The 15,056-nt window shown below is 40.2% G+C and overlaps 1 protein-coding gene across 1 annotated transcript in view; it reads right to left on the bottom strand.

The window, feature by feature from the left end:
* Positions 1-2,353: 2,353 nt before the first annotated feature.
* Positions 2,354-15,056, bottom strand: part of LOC104501460 (sodium channel protein type 5 subunit alpha-like) — a gene marked incomplete at its 3' end in the record, with an annotated part of 22,090 nt that continues 9,387 nt past the window's right edge. Inside the window, exons 7-16 of the mRNA XM_010145272.1 lie at positions 14,508-14,565; positions 13,857-13,998; positions 13,159-13,356; positions 12,017-12,199; positions 10,278-10,404; positions 8,127-8,365; positions 7,630-7,827; positions 6,531-6,884; positions 4,469-4,906; positions 2,354-2,474 (exon numbers count right to left, since the gene is read on the bottom strand). Coding sequence (XP_010143574.1) covers positions 2,354-2,474; positions 4,469-4,906; positions 6,531-6,884; positions 7,630-7,827; positions 8,127-8,365; positions 10,278-10,404; positions 12,017-12,199; positions 13,159-13,356; positions 13,857-13,998; positions 14,508-14,565 — 2,058 coding nt within the window. The remainder of the gene's footprint in view (positions 2,475-4,468; positions 4,907-6,530; positions 6,885-7,629; positions 7,828-8,126; positions 8,366-10,277; positions 10,405-12,016; positions 12,200-13,158; positions 13,357-13,856; positions 13,999-14,507; positions 14,566-15,056) is intronic.

The raw sequence follows: 15,056 nt of genomic DNA, 5'->3' as shown, positions 1-15,056 counted from the left end.
GGGTTGCCTGATCGGAGAGTTTATATGTAACCGTATACTTTCATTTATTCTCCCTTCTATCTCTTTCTCTCCCTTTCCCAGTCCGATTTTACTTCAAGGCCGCCTGCCTTATTAAACTTTCCTGCTTCTGTTGCTCATATATGTAGCCTGTCTGTGTTACCATTTCCTTAGCCCGACTAACGAGCTCACTAAAGCTCTTATCAGTGCGTTAATGAGCATCAAAAGTTTTCTGCATGAGCTTTGGCTGGCTTCCCAGCCAAAACACACCAGTCCATTGTATCCCCTTTCGGTGGGGGGAACAGCCCCCCTTTTCAAACCGCGACACCAGGGGAACCTCATGTTTTCTGACCACCCATTACAAAATCCTCGGTTCAATTACGTATTAATTTTGCCAAGAATTAACTCTATTTGGCTAACATTTTTCTTGCTGTGTACTCTATGCTGATTCATTATTGCATTATGGTGAAAAATGTCAGTCAGGTGGCTTCTGACACTTTTCAAGCATGGAAAAACTGATTTGTATGTGTCATATATGTATATATATGATGTCTTATACACATCTTATATCATATGTATCATGATACCATATGTATAAACTCACATATAGTGTATATATAAACTCATATATATATGATGGGATGTAATATATGTAAAAAATTTCGATCATCTTTCTTTGAATAATCCTAGTTTCCCCAGTAACGTTGGTCTGGGATGTGAGATGAGGCAGGAATGGCACTCACACAAGATAAGGACTTCTTTCTTGGTGCACAAATCTGTGTTAAACACAGATTTGCTCTGTCTTTGGTTGAGTTCTCGAATGGTTTGGCCACAGCAAGGACACTCCAGCCTAGGACTACAGAGCACAAAACAAGATTTCACATTTCCTCTCTGGAGTGGGGAAAGGAAAAAAAAAATCTGTTTTATTCTAATGGCTGTACTGGTAAAAAATGCTATCACTAAAGTATTTTTGAAAAAACTCTTTCTTGTAGCTCGTAAATTTGACATCTGTATTATTAATGCAATATTTGTGGGTTTCTTTCCTGGAGAAAGCAAAGTGCAATGGAGGTACGGTGGAGCTCTCCCAGGATTATATGTTATATGTTTAATATAAGAGTATAAATACATGTATTATTACCATACAGAGAATACTTTGCATTCCGGTACAACATCTCTCCAGCTTCAGATAATTTCTACATACTTCACTGTTTTTTTTATTTGATCTTGAAGAAAAGAAGGCCAGCTCTGCAGAACAGGGTAATGAGGGGATGGGCATAATTAGAGCTAGGTTTGATTTATCCGTGTTGTCATCAGATACAACATCTAGGAAGCAGTGCTGGAATGGGAAGGCGGTACTGAGAGAAAGGCTCTGCCTTTGGGAGCAGAGGAGGGAAGCAAGCTCAGAGAGCTGTGGGACCTGCTGCTGGGCTCCATGTATGCAAGGCTGGAGAAGTCCTTTCTGGTCAGTGAAGCTTGAATGGGCAGAAAACAACTGGGAGGTTGGGTGGAAATGGTGCTGGTCAGCCAGGATGACAGGGTGAGCAAAGAGCAAGTCGGAGCACCAGGAATAATTGTGCCACGGTTATAATTTGTTTAATATAACACATTTGGGAGAAAGGAGCCTAGAAACAGTCTGGATATAGTTTATTCTCTCGCAGGTACTGCTGAGAGTGCAGTGATTACCCCTGGCCATCAGTAGTGACGGTTATTTGCAAAAAATCTCAAGAGCTGTTTCTTTGCATCTTGTGAAAACCCCATGCTGTTACACACGTTAGAGTAGGAAGAATTCCTAAAAGCAGAGAACACATCACGTAACAACCAAATGTTTAATGATGATCTGAGAAGGGATCCCAATAGAAATTCACCTCCATCAACAGCTTCTCTCTGCTTATTTCACTCTGTTTGTTACAGAGATTGGTCATGAAATGCTCTTCAAGGAATAAACATTTTTACTGTTGCAAAGTATTAACAAATCTGATGTGTCAAGTGCCTTGTCAGGTGACACCTGATTGTCTATGGTTCTCATGTGCTAAACTCCAGAAGTGATTTGGATGCTGGCCAACAGAGCGAAATTCATCTCACTTCACTAAAGTAACCTCATTTGGGGGGATTTGGTCTATGCCATTGCCCAGATCCCAGTTAGAAGCAACTGACTTTAAGGAAAGCAGGTTTAATTTTCAGGTGTCGCAATCTCTCTGTTGACTAGAGAGGGGCAATGATTTGGACTATTTATCCGATTTCCAGATAGCTAAAATTAACTGAAAATGATCTGAACCTGTTGGCTCAGTGTCAAGAGATAAACAAGTCAGGGGTTGACTCTTCGCAGTTCCCAGTAGTGAAACCATGAGAGCCTTACCTTCTGGAAAACATCTTTCTGGAGTCTTGAAGTCTTCAGCAAACTCTGGAATCTGCCTCAGAAGATCTTCAGGATTTGTCAGATCCACTGTGCTGCCTTCAGAAGAGCTGACACTGGCGAGCTACCAAGCAAAATAAGACCAGCTATCAATTCTTTCAACAGTCAGCTCCAAGTGAATAAATTAATCCATGAACAAATAAAAATCAAAATTACAACTTGGCTATATACTAACATTTCAAGTAGTGTTGCTAATGAAACAAACTTTGTGATTTTAAAAATATATGAGCTTAGAAGTACCAATGGATGCATCCAAATAGAGGCCAAAGCTAAATAATTCCAGTATCTATCTGTGAACTAGATGTAAATGCCTAATAAGCTCATAAATACCTTTTAAATTGCTTATCAGTACACGTAGTCCTGAAAGTGGGACAAACTACTTGGGTTAAAACCCAAAATATATATCTGGTATTGTACCAGGAACTGAACACCCAGGACAGTATTTATGAAGAAGAAATTGGAATCATATCGTATATTCTCCAGCTTTTTGCTACCCCATTATATCATATGATGAGTCAGCAGTTTGTTAGAAATTACTTTCTTGATGCTTTTGGTCTTTCATGTTTGCATTTTGCTGGTTGTTACTTTTTGAATGCATTCTTCATCTAAAATTACGTATTTTAAATTAGTAACTACTATATTTAATGTCATAGTGAGAAACTCATTTAAAGTATTAAGTTTTCTTTAAACTGAGATACTTAGGACACAGGCAGACTTCCTGGAACTTCCCACTTGGAAGCACATCTCTCTTTTAATGTCTTTTTTTTCCCTTTTTTTTTTTTTTTCAGACTCAGATTTCAATAAATGGAAAGTAGCCAAGAGCATTTTATAAATTATTTCTTTGAATCAAATCATTTTGTAGTTTTTCCATTTCTTAACACTGTCTTTCCTGTACATGCATTTTTCTTAAAAATCAATACCTAGAAACACAGCACAGCTTCAATTTCATTCACAGAATTCTGGCTATTGTGAGCTTAGAGCACTCCAGCAAATCCTTGAACAGAAATGGATCTATACATGACCAGTACAGGAAAGTCAATGCCACAGATAATCTCGCTTTGTTCTGATGATGACCATGCAATTTTCCTATCCTCTCCTAGGCAAAGCACACTGAATTCTTCAGAGGAAAATCCTGATCCTTAACTCCAGCTGCCTGAATTTTTCCCTCTTTCTTCCCTTTGCCTCAGGTGATTTTCATCCTGAAAATAATTGGTGGATTGGCGGGGGTTTCTTTTCCCTTTGTAGGGGGTGGACAAGTTGGAAGGGAAAGAAAGATAAGACATGCATTTCATTTAAAGTGGGACTCCCCAGGCAAAGTCATCAGGTATAATCACTCAGACCCTCTGATTTGACCTAAAGATACAGAAAGAGAAATTTTTCACGATGGACTTGCTGCAAACTAAGGAATTGTAGAGAACTAAAATTTGAGAGCATAAAGGCAATCTTCCATAGTTAAAATAGAACTGAAACACTCAGAGAACACAAACAGGATAATATGCTCTACCATATAAGAAACTTGACCTTAATAGAGCTAATCTATACTTAATCCTTCTAACTTCTTCCACTACTACTACACACAGCAAGGACAAATACACAGAACCGACCAGAGCTAAAAGCTCATGTTATGAGTCCTTGATAATGTGTTTTATGCAGAACATAAGTTTTTGCTCTATTGTGTAAACAATGGTAAAATAGTTGGCATTACTCACACGAATTTTTACATAAAAATTCCAAGTTTACCAAGGACTGACACAATTATCTACGGACTATGTAATTACCTGTGTGGAACACAATGTGTCAGCAGGGAGTTCCTGCAGCAAACCCAACAATTTATGGTCTCTCTTTTGAGACCACAAAAAAATCTCGATGTAGAGGCTCCAGGTATCAATTCACCCTCACCCTACACGTTGGTATTTCTGTTTCAAGCTCAAAATTTGGTAACTCTCTGGAAACGGATTGACATACGCTACCCTGGTGTGCTACAGTCTTCTGTGACAGAAACATCCCTCAACATATATATGATCCTACTATTTCAACACCAATAAAGACGCTCATTACCTCTTTGCTGTATTCGGTGTCTGTAGATGAGCTAACTTCATCACCAGCTTCTAAACCCTCACTTGTATTCTCTGCCTCAGCAATAGGGACACAAACAAATACGTTTGGATTGGTAACAAAATCTTCAAGACCTGAGCGTTTGTCCCCATTTTTCTTGGCCCATTCATTACGGTAGTTTTCTTTACGATTTTTTATTTCTTCACGCTTGAACCCAACTGGGTTCTGTGCAGGCAACTCAGTTTTCTTCCTGTGCACTTTCTTTATATGCCTGAGCTTTCCACAACAGGCGTCCCATGTAACTCTCTTCACAAAGTGAAGCCCTTTGTGAATCCGAGCAAAGGCCATCCGAAGATTGTTCATCTCTCCGTCATCCTCTCCTGTCTGGAGACAGTCAGCACTGAAGGAATTCAGCAGTAGTGCAATGAAAAGGTTGAGAACCTGAAAGTCATTGGAATAACAGTAGAATTCAAAGACAGGACAGTAGCATGCAGAAATCTAAATTCTAACTTTGAAGAACGCAGATACCACCGAAGTTCACTCTTACTGAGCAAAGCAAAACAAGATAATAATGAAATGACTGTGTTCGCATGACCCTCTTTCTCTCAAAAGTTATTTAAAATAGTAGCTAAAACAGACCAGTGCACACCAAATACATTATTTGGCCAAATCAAATTTTCAAATGTTATGGTAATCACAAAGACTATGATGATGACTATGGTCATGGCTTCTCAGCTTAATAATGTCTCTTCCTTCTTCAAACTAGAATTAAATCAGGCTTCTGTGGAGCTGCTTTAAAAAACTTGTGGGACCAATTCCATCAAATCTGCAACACTGTCACAAAAATCAAGAGAAGCTCAAAGTTTCCTCCATATTTTGAGTACACTTAAACAGAAGAATTTATAGACCTCACTCTTTTTGTTTGTTTGTTTTGTTTTGTTAAGGGAATGGGAGAACTTAAATTTTTTCCTAACATTTCAGTTTGGGATGGGATCTATGGTATCTTCATTTTTATTGTGTCAGATCCGGGCAGATAGCGCTTCTGGGTCATCCAGGCACCACAGTCAGTGGAGTACATTAGCCCTCCAAAGACAAATTCATCCTGTCTGTCTTAGTTATTGACCTTAGGCTGGAATAAATCTCACTCTCTCAGATACCTCTCTGCTTCCTTTGATAACAAGAAAGCCTAGACAGGATGCGTAGGCTACGCACTTAATTGTTTGACAGTTAACATGATGTGATATGGATATCACTCACAGCATTGCATCACTGAAATCAGTCAGTGCGGTGTAGAACAGGCAGGACGTTAAACCCGGGGATTTGGACTTCAGACACAGAAGAGATGTTTCCTGTAAAGAACTGCCTAAATGTAGGTTTTTTTAGCGGTTTCTTAAATTAAAATAGGTGTATTAACGACACTGAGAATGATATAAGAAACAAAGCTACTAAAAAAAGGATTTCAGCATTAAAAGCTACTAAAAAAAATTAATTTCATTATTAAGCAAGGACAGAAGAGGACCTGAAAGGCAGCATGCCATGTACACGGCAGCACAGGTGTGTGAGGCTGTGTCGGATATGTCATAGCAGGACCCAGCTCTTGGGGGTAAACACACTTAGAGATGGTTAAAGAAAGTCCTGATTTCAGTGACAGAAGCGCAGATTCTGCCAATTGCTGATAAGGAATTCAACAGTTGCATGAGCTCTTTAAATAGACAAATAAATAAATCCTTTACAGAGGGACTTAAGCACTTAGCTCCATTCATTCAAGCAGGTAACACGATAAGCCTTTTGGATTATTTACATCCAAATCCCAAGACGTGTAGAAACATAATTGCCTGTATTGTATTTACTACAAATATATTCCTACACATATTGCCACTGGAAAGCGATTCTGAGTACAAAGCCCATAAAATGTGAAAATTGGACAGCGGCTGAAAGGTGAAAGGCAAAAGAGACTTTTGCAGACTATAACACAGGTAACTTTTCCACCTTTTCTTGACAAAATGGCAATTCAGTATATTCTACCATAGACACAATGAGGAGAAGAAGAGGTTAGAAAACTCACCACTAGGTTTCCTATCACCATGACCAGCAGGAAGACAAGAAGGCACAGCGGCTGTTCAGCAACCACCATGCAGTCCCACATGGTCTCAATCCATTCTCCACAGAGAATTCGGAAGACAATGAGGAACGAGTGGAAGAAGTCCATCATATGCCAGCGTGGTTTGCCATTTTTGTTTATTTTATGACAGTTCTCCCTGTACTTTCTCCCAAAAAGTTGCACCCCTACTATAGCAAAAATGAAAACGATGATTGCCAGGACAAGGGTCAAATTACTCAGTGCTCCCAGGGAGTTACCGATGATTTTAATTAGAGTGTTTAAAGTTGGCCAGGATTTTGCCAGTTTGAAGACCCTCAGCTGTGTAGAAACATAAAACATAGTGTTAGACACCGGTAGAGAAAATCTGAGATTTTAAAACTAGTCCAGTGATATAGTATTTGCGGCACTGTGACACAAATACTTTTTAAAAAGTGTTTCTAGATAATTTTATTTTTTTGTAACTGGGCAACTTTGCAAACATGAACTAACCTCCTTGTAAAGGACCAGGCTCAGTCTAGCCCCTGGTTAGGCTTTGGCCCACCCAGGCATGTACCCAAACAGCTCATTTGATGTAGATTACGGAGACTCACTCATATGTAACACGGAGGACCGAAGCTGGGAGTCTGTCTGCAGTATTACTGGAAAAGGAGTCTTATCTTTTGGTAAAGCAACCAAGATCACTCCATGGGATGTGATGTGAATGCTTCAACATCAATTCACATCTATTTGTAAGTGTTGGGGGTTTTCTGTACTTGTACTGTGACACTTTTTTCCCCCTAAACTTCCTGTGCTAGTTTTTAATTCTTAACACCAGTTTTATGTTTACTCCTTAATATTTTTCCTCTGAATATTTCTAAGTATATTCAAAAGAAATATGTATGTCATTAAGCTCTGCCTCTAACATCACAAGGAGCTCAACGGTGTGTTTCTTATTCCAGTGCCAAGAGGAAAAAAATACATTAAAAAAAATCATTCCCTGCACCCTAACTGTGGACTACAGCAGTATTCTCTGTTACATTCACAAAATAAAGTTCTATACAGCTGAGCAAGCATAGGGCGTTACCAGTCTGAAGGATCGTAAAACTGACAGGACTCCTCCTTTTCGCCTTTCCTTCTTGCCTTGTTTGGGTAAGCTCAGTTCAATTAAACTCAGTGTGACAATTACGCTGTCAAAAATATTCCAGTGCTGCTGAAAGTAATAATAGGGATCTAGCGCGATGATTTTTAGGATCATTTCTGCAGTGAAGATTCCTGTAAAAACCTGTGACAAAGAAACATTAGCATCAGCCAAAGAGCAGCCATGAATTTGCCTCATCTTTAGATCGTGTTCCCACAAATAACTTCTAACACACTTTCAGCTAAATGGGAGGACAGTTTTCTGCCTTCTCACGAGTGTGTAGGAAGCATATGAATAAAATCTGAGAATTGTCTGTATTAGAAATTTAGAGTTTATAGATGCAGAGTTCGACAATCTTTAATTTTTATGGTTATTCTTTCATGTGAAAACACCCATCAATCAATTCTTGGCATAAAATGTCACAAAGCTGAGAATTTTCTTACCAAGTTGCCTACATTCAGCACCAGTATAAAATTATCTGTCATATTATTGTGCTCCAACGCCATGAACAAAGTGTTCAACACAATGCAGACAGTGATGGCGAGATCAATAAAAGGATCCTTTATGAAAGCAGCCACTTTTTTCTTGATTCTCAACCAAAGCGGACAGCAGTCCCAAATTAGATACTTCAAAGCAAAATCCTTCAGGCACGGTGGGCATCTCTGCTGAGATTCTTCGAGTTCTAAATGCAAAAGAAAATCCCACTATAATTAAATAGTTATCGCTGAGCAAGATGGTGAAGTAATAACTTCAAGTATTCAAAAGAACAGAGAAAAAAGAGGAAACCTCGCACAGCGCCCAGAGCTTCCCTACATTTTCTACCATTCATGTAGTCCCTCCATCAGCTAATAAACACAAAGATTAAATTCGCAGAAAATCGCGAACTTAATTCAAAAGCCTTTGGGTCAGGTTTTATTTCTCTTCGACTCAGACTTGTACTACAATCATCTGACTAAATACAGATGTTCGCAATGCAGAGACCACACTGCAGCTTCTCACACTCCTAAGCTCAGTAGAGCATCTAAGGCACTTTTCACCTTATCCTTACGTAGATGTCCAGGACACCGGCTGTATCACAGACTCCCAACCTATTTTTGTCTCCTTTGACTCTCAAGGGAGTCTAGAGAGTCAAGAGCAGCCACAGGAGTTCTGATTGAAGGTGAGGCAAATCCACACTACGATTCCTGAAATTTGGCCTTAGGCCACATTTACTGGAAAGCTCATGACCACCATTTTCCAGCTGATGCAAGTTGCCACGTCTCCATTTTCTATAAGCAAAACATGGGACAAAAGCTGTTTGGGCTCTGTCATTTATAGCCTTTTGGTCAAATCTAAATCTCATAGCTTTTGTTTCTCCACCATCAATATTAACAGTTCCTCCAAAATACTTCTGACTCTGAACTCCTGTGCAAAGTCACTGACAAACTGGAGCTTACGTAAAGCTAAATACCATCACAGTAGGAATGATTAGTAATCTGGGTTTCAGGGAGATGAGATGAGCCGGATCTGACTCATATCCTTTTCCTCACTGGACCTGTCCTTATTTCTTCCCACTGTTCCATTCTCATTTCCTCTCCAGGCTCAGGTCTCTGATTCCACCCTATGCTGCTCATCCCAGTGCGATCACCTTGCCCCAACCTCACTCCAGGTCTAGCTCTTGTTGTCTGTTCCAGATCAGTTGGCTTCCTCTTTATGTATACAGAGTGGATCCAATGGAACTGGTGTCCAGGTCCCAGCAGAGACCCTTTCTGCTCCCTCTTCTGATGCCTGTTCTCAGGTTAATCCAGAGCCACTTAGAGCTCCATCCCAGTTCACAGCTGAAAGTGCACAACAAAACCCACATCTCTGGTGAGTTACATCCAGTCCACTGGGTGCATTGCAGTGGTGTTTCTCCCAAGAAAAATTTTTAAAACATTAAGAAAGGGGACCTCCCTGACACAACAGTACCCTCTTGCTGAATTCCACACTCATTGTCCAAGAACTGGTGATATTGCTCCTCAAAGGGACAAAACCCAGCAAAACAAGACATCTTCATCCTGAACAACTTGGGCTGAAGTTTTTCAGTAAGATCTGTAGCAGAACTATTACTCATCAAAATAACCGTCAGTGATAAAACCTCCAAAAATTCACATGGAAAGGTAAGTTGAAAGAATAAAATAGTGAGGTTAAGTATTCAAAGCCCAGGAATTGCCACAACTGACTTTGTTTGCATGATCTTGTAGGGGGATTCTGCACTCCTATGTCTCTGCAAGTGACACATCACAAGTCACAGGGTCAGATGGAGAAATGGTATCCCAGTCCTGCACCTCAGATGCTAGAGAAACCCCATTCACACACTCTCACTCCAATCCCCTTCACTGTCTGACCTGCAAAATGAGAACTGACAATAAATAAGCAAATTATGTGCTCCAATACATAAAGACTATGTGATAATGCTTTTTTTTTTCAGCCACCAAAAAGAGCCAAATTAATGATGAAATTCTTAACTACACACCAACAAATCTCCATTGACCTTTAAGAAATGTACTGACATTTTGGTCTTTCATGCTAGGGTTACCTTAGGACTGAAATAAGCATAATGAGGAACCACTTACCCTCCAAGACAGTGGTAATTATGCTGACTACACTTGCTGCCCTTTGTCTCTGAAGTGCCTCATTAAAGTACTCCACTGACAGATGAGGAGCCAAATGCATCATGCTGCTCTCATCATTTACAGCTGGCTGCTTAAAGAAGTAAACATGATTAAGGAGATACCACAGGAATAAAATGCAGTAGGATGTGATGACGGGTAACTATGAAAGTTAATAGGAACGGTGACATGCAGCCAAATAAACGCTCCCTTTTACAAGATGTAATAGATGTTGAGAACAAAGGTCCTACTCTTCAGTAATAATGCTGCAATAAATGGATCCTGCAAGCAGAGAGTTGCATCAGAGCAAGCACAAATCTTGGAAATAAGTGTATGAGGGAAAACAGACCCAGGAAATATCTCAGAGACTAACGGAAAAGGAGAGAGATGAGGGATAAACTGGCAGAAAAACATCTCTAACTGGCTGGGGAACCCACAGGCAAACCTTGTGCATGATACTAAAGGTGTTATGAAGGAGAAATAAATTACAGGTGCTACTCAAGATGAGCCCTCTGGACAGGGTATGGGACAAAAAGACTCTTTGATGACTCAGAATTCCAGCTCTAGGAACCTTCAAATCTCTGTTAGTACAAATTGCGAACAGCAGAAAAATAGGATTTATAACAGGAATGCTGAAGTCTAGTTATCAGGAGCCCATCAAAGTATTAAAAACCACTTTCAACCGACAATTTACAAACTACTCACATCAGTGTATTTCGTTTCACGTCACTGTTTGCCATTAGACTGAAACTCTTACAAGAAAAACATACCACTTGTAGAGAAAACGTAATACGAAGTCTGTATTTAAAATAGCATCTTTTCCTTACCAGATCACCTTTTCCTGGGTCTTCCATTACCGATGGAAGCATTACGCCTTCAGATGACACCCTGCTGCTTCCTCCTCCCATCACCAAAGTCATGCCACCGCAGTCATCTGTGTTGGCCCGCTTGCTGCCCTGCACACAGTTGGGGGTAGCGGGGCGAGAGCTGTGGCTCATTTGACTTTGTACACTGGAGCGCCTTCCCATCTGCGTGACCGACAGTGACCGGCGCTGGATTACGTGTTCCCCAGAACTGTGGGTTTCCTCATCGCCAAAATCTGTTCTGGAAGCAACTTCTACAGCAGGCAGCTGGAAATTGAACACACTCCCATGGCTAAGCCGGCGTTTTGCTTGGTATGCGTTGGGACCATATACCCGGCCAAGGAAAGACTAAAAGCCCGGGAACAGGAAAAAGAGAGAACGGCATCATATTGTAGAAAACGTTTTGGGAAGCAATAAATGTCTAGAGTTTCATAACATCTCCTATCAGCCATCGCAAATCCAAAACTCTTTTTTGAATAGAATCCTTTTAGCTGTAGCAGCTATTTTTGTGATAAGCTTTATATTGATGTTTTAAGAAAGACATTTTTAACAGAGAATGATGAATCAAAAGTTAAATTCTGATAGTCACTTTTTTCCTTAGTGTTCGAGAAATACTGTAAAATGTAAAACTGTATTTTAACTTCCATCCTTCTATCTTTCATTTATAATATTTCATCTTCAAATTAACTTTTACACGTAATAATTCCTTATCCCCAAATGTTGTTTGTTTTAAAGACTTGAGAGCGATCAGTGTTTTTGATGGGATTTGGTTTGTGCTTTCAAGCAGTTTATTTTAGTATTTAAGTTGGAAAAGCTGCAAGGATCTCAGATTCAGATTACCAACTTCCGTTGACTGTCTGTGGACTGTGACTTGGGGAATTGTTGTTCGTCTTCATTATCTTCTATCCCCAAGGACTTATTTCTCTTTTTCCTATTGCTTCTTTCTTTGATTTCTTTGGTAGATAGAGAAGAGGCTTCAAGGGAGCTAATTGACAGGATATCAATTCCTTTAATAGCCAATGACTGAAATTCAAACAAAAACATGGATGATATTTTTGCTGGGTACTTTGAATATAAGCAGAAAGGAAACACTTCTGTGCTCTCTATTATTTCCTCTTAACGATTTATGTTTCGTTAAAAATCTTCCAATATGTGACAGCACTAAAAGAAAGAAGAGAGAATATCCTCGACATATGGAGCACTGAACAATTTGTTATCTGCAGTATGTAACATGATCGCATGTATTGAGCCTGCCAGGGGCAAAATAATCACATTACAGCTCCCATTCCTCCATATGGCAGATTTACTTACTATAAAAATACTCCATTTGAAAACAATCCAGTATAACATATCCTCTCCCCCAAATACATGCTCAAACAGTTTTTAAAAGTCTGTCTTTTAATTGGGGGTCCTTGGGACTGTAGTCACACCGTGGCTGACTTTCCTTCCCATACTGAAATTAGGACAATGTTTTCAAAACACACAAGTCTTTTGTTCCAGAAGATTCTAAGCCATTTAAGTTACCAAGAGATTTCTCCTTCAACCACAACAGGTTTTGGCTCGGATGTTAATGCAGTTGATCAACCGAATTACTGTGTATTTCTCTGCTCAGCAGTTCACAATGATAAAATAGAAGAAAAATTAAAAGACAGCTGCATTTTCTTTTGGAGGCTGCTAGCTGATGGGATTTTTAAATGTTATTTTATACCGGATTATGTTATCTACCAGGTTTTAAAATACTATTTTGCTTACAGTAACAGCAGTCTTTAATGCTCATTATCTACATTGTTTCACAGGAAAAATATACAGCTGAACAAGGAATTGCTCCTGTAGCTCTAGGAATCACTACTTTCAGTAAGTTATCACTTGCTCCTGTTCCCATGAGTGACTACGTGCAGCTGTACACAAGGAGTGATGCTTTTTTGTGTGTGACTGACAAGAGAACACTGAGACCAGTGCTTGCAAAGGTCTAATTTACATACTTCCTGCTCCTTCTGTAATAATTCCATGGTTTCCCGAAATTTCCTCGCCTTTGCCTCTGTTTCAGCAATGGTGGCCTTGTTCTGGTCTTCATATGCCATTGTTACTACAGCCAGAATCAAGTTGACCAGATAAAATGAGCCCAGAAAGATGACCAGCATGAAGAAGATCATATACACCTTCCCAGAAGCTCTGAGAGTCTGTAAGCAACACACCCCAGAGATAAAAATTACCATTAAAAAATACCAAATAGACTTTCAATGTATCTCTGAAATTCTTTTGAAGCACTCACCTTCCTAGACACAATGCTTTAGGATGCTCAAATGGAAATACACCTTCCTTGGCCCTTCCTCCCCCTCTTTCTCCCTCTTCCTGTACCATTGCCTGTGAATCACTGTTCGTATTCCCCGTGAGGATGACTGAGGAGTCATTGCTCTATTTTTGAAGGACAATACAGGACCCTTTTAGCACTTTTTTGTGAACTCCCTAAACCAGCAGGATGACAGGGCTATTGCTGGGAAGCACTTCAGGGTCCCTCTTCTACGAGTCACAGCTTGCGGGAAGGGAGAAGGCAGGATGTGGGCTCAATTAATTGCTGCTACTGCTTTTATGTGAGGTTTCTTGTCCTCTCGACACATTTTCTGCTTCAGCTATTGCTCTCCCTGGAAGACCAGTTCTGAATTATGCCCAAAGTTGGTACCTGCTGGTACAGACGCTCCCAGTAGTCCTGGGTCATCAGACGGAATAAGGAGAGAAAAGCCCAGCCAAATGTATCAAAACTAGTGAAGTCGTAATCAGGATTTGGCCCAACTTTCATACATATGTGGTTTGGAGGACAAGTCCTAGAAGGAATAACAAAAAGTGAAGCTCTTTTAACTGTGCTGGGTTTCAAGGAAAGCTTCAGCTTATGTGAGGGTTCTCATTATTCAGCTCTGCATTTCATTAGATTGCAAACCAATTTTCTACTCCAGGTAGCATTGGCTGGGAAGTGGGATGGAAAAAGCACCACGCATGACGCAGCAACAAAGGAAGAAGACAGGCTGGAATAGATCACCAGCTCGGGACAACTCCCTCATCACCAACCCTTATGCTTTCAGTTCTCCTGTACATCCATGGGGAAGAGAAAGAGCTCAAAGCTGGAAAGGCTCAAAGGAATTTAGACTGAATAAGCCAAGTGCAGGTTCATGCTTCGTTCCCCACAAGTATTAAATTATCTGACCGTTTACTGTATTTTGTTGTCTGTGTTCCTGCTTCTTCATTCAAGGAAATTTTGGAATTTCTGACTGAGTGAATATAAAAGCACCAAGGCAGAGAAAACTTCCAGAAAAGAAATATTCTTAAGTGCACTTACTCAGCACCAAGACGACATAGCAGAATATCTGAGGTGCCCTCTTTCTTTGCAAAGTATGCTATAAAAAAGGGGAAAAAGAATTAAAACCAAAGCATTTCCTAGCCTGGATCCTCTGTCCTTTAGGATGAGCAGCGATGGGTTATCAGTGACTTGTAAGTGTATGTGCACACATACATGCAGGCTTCCCATGGACACAGTGACTGCACCAGTTGCGGGATGTCCTGACCTCATCTATAAGCGTGCATGTATGTATGCACAAATTTCAGATTTAGTAGTCCTTAAAACAGAGTTTTCAAAATTATTATCACTTTGGCCACAGGACCGAGCACAGTCCCTGGTTTGGCAATGGTTAACACAGTTTCGGCCCGTAGCAATTAGCCCTCTCCAAGTCAGTGTACAAACTTAGCTTGGGGTAGCACAGACCAACGAGCAATAAATATCAAGCCCTGTTTTGAGGAGGAAGAGAGAGTATTTGGCTGTGTGGATATATACCGTGCATGCCGCTGCTCTGCTGACCCAAACTCAACGTCCTAACCCTGCCGCGTTGAG

The sequence above is a fragment of the Buceros rhinoceros genome, unplaced genomic scaffold (assembly GCF_000710305.1).
Source record: "Buceros rhinoceros silvestris isolate BGI_N320 unplaced genomic scaffold, ASM71030v1 scaffold1141, whole genome shotgun sequence".
Classification (NCBI taxonomy): Eukaryota; Metazoa; Chordata; class Aves; order Bucerotiformes; family Bucerotidae; genus Buceros; species Buceros rhinoceros.
This window is presented reverse-complemented; position numbering and strand designations above follow the sequence as displayed.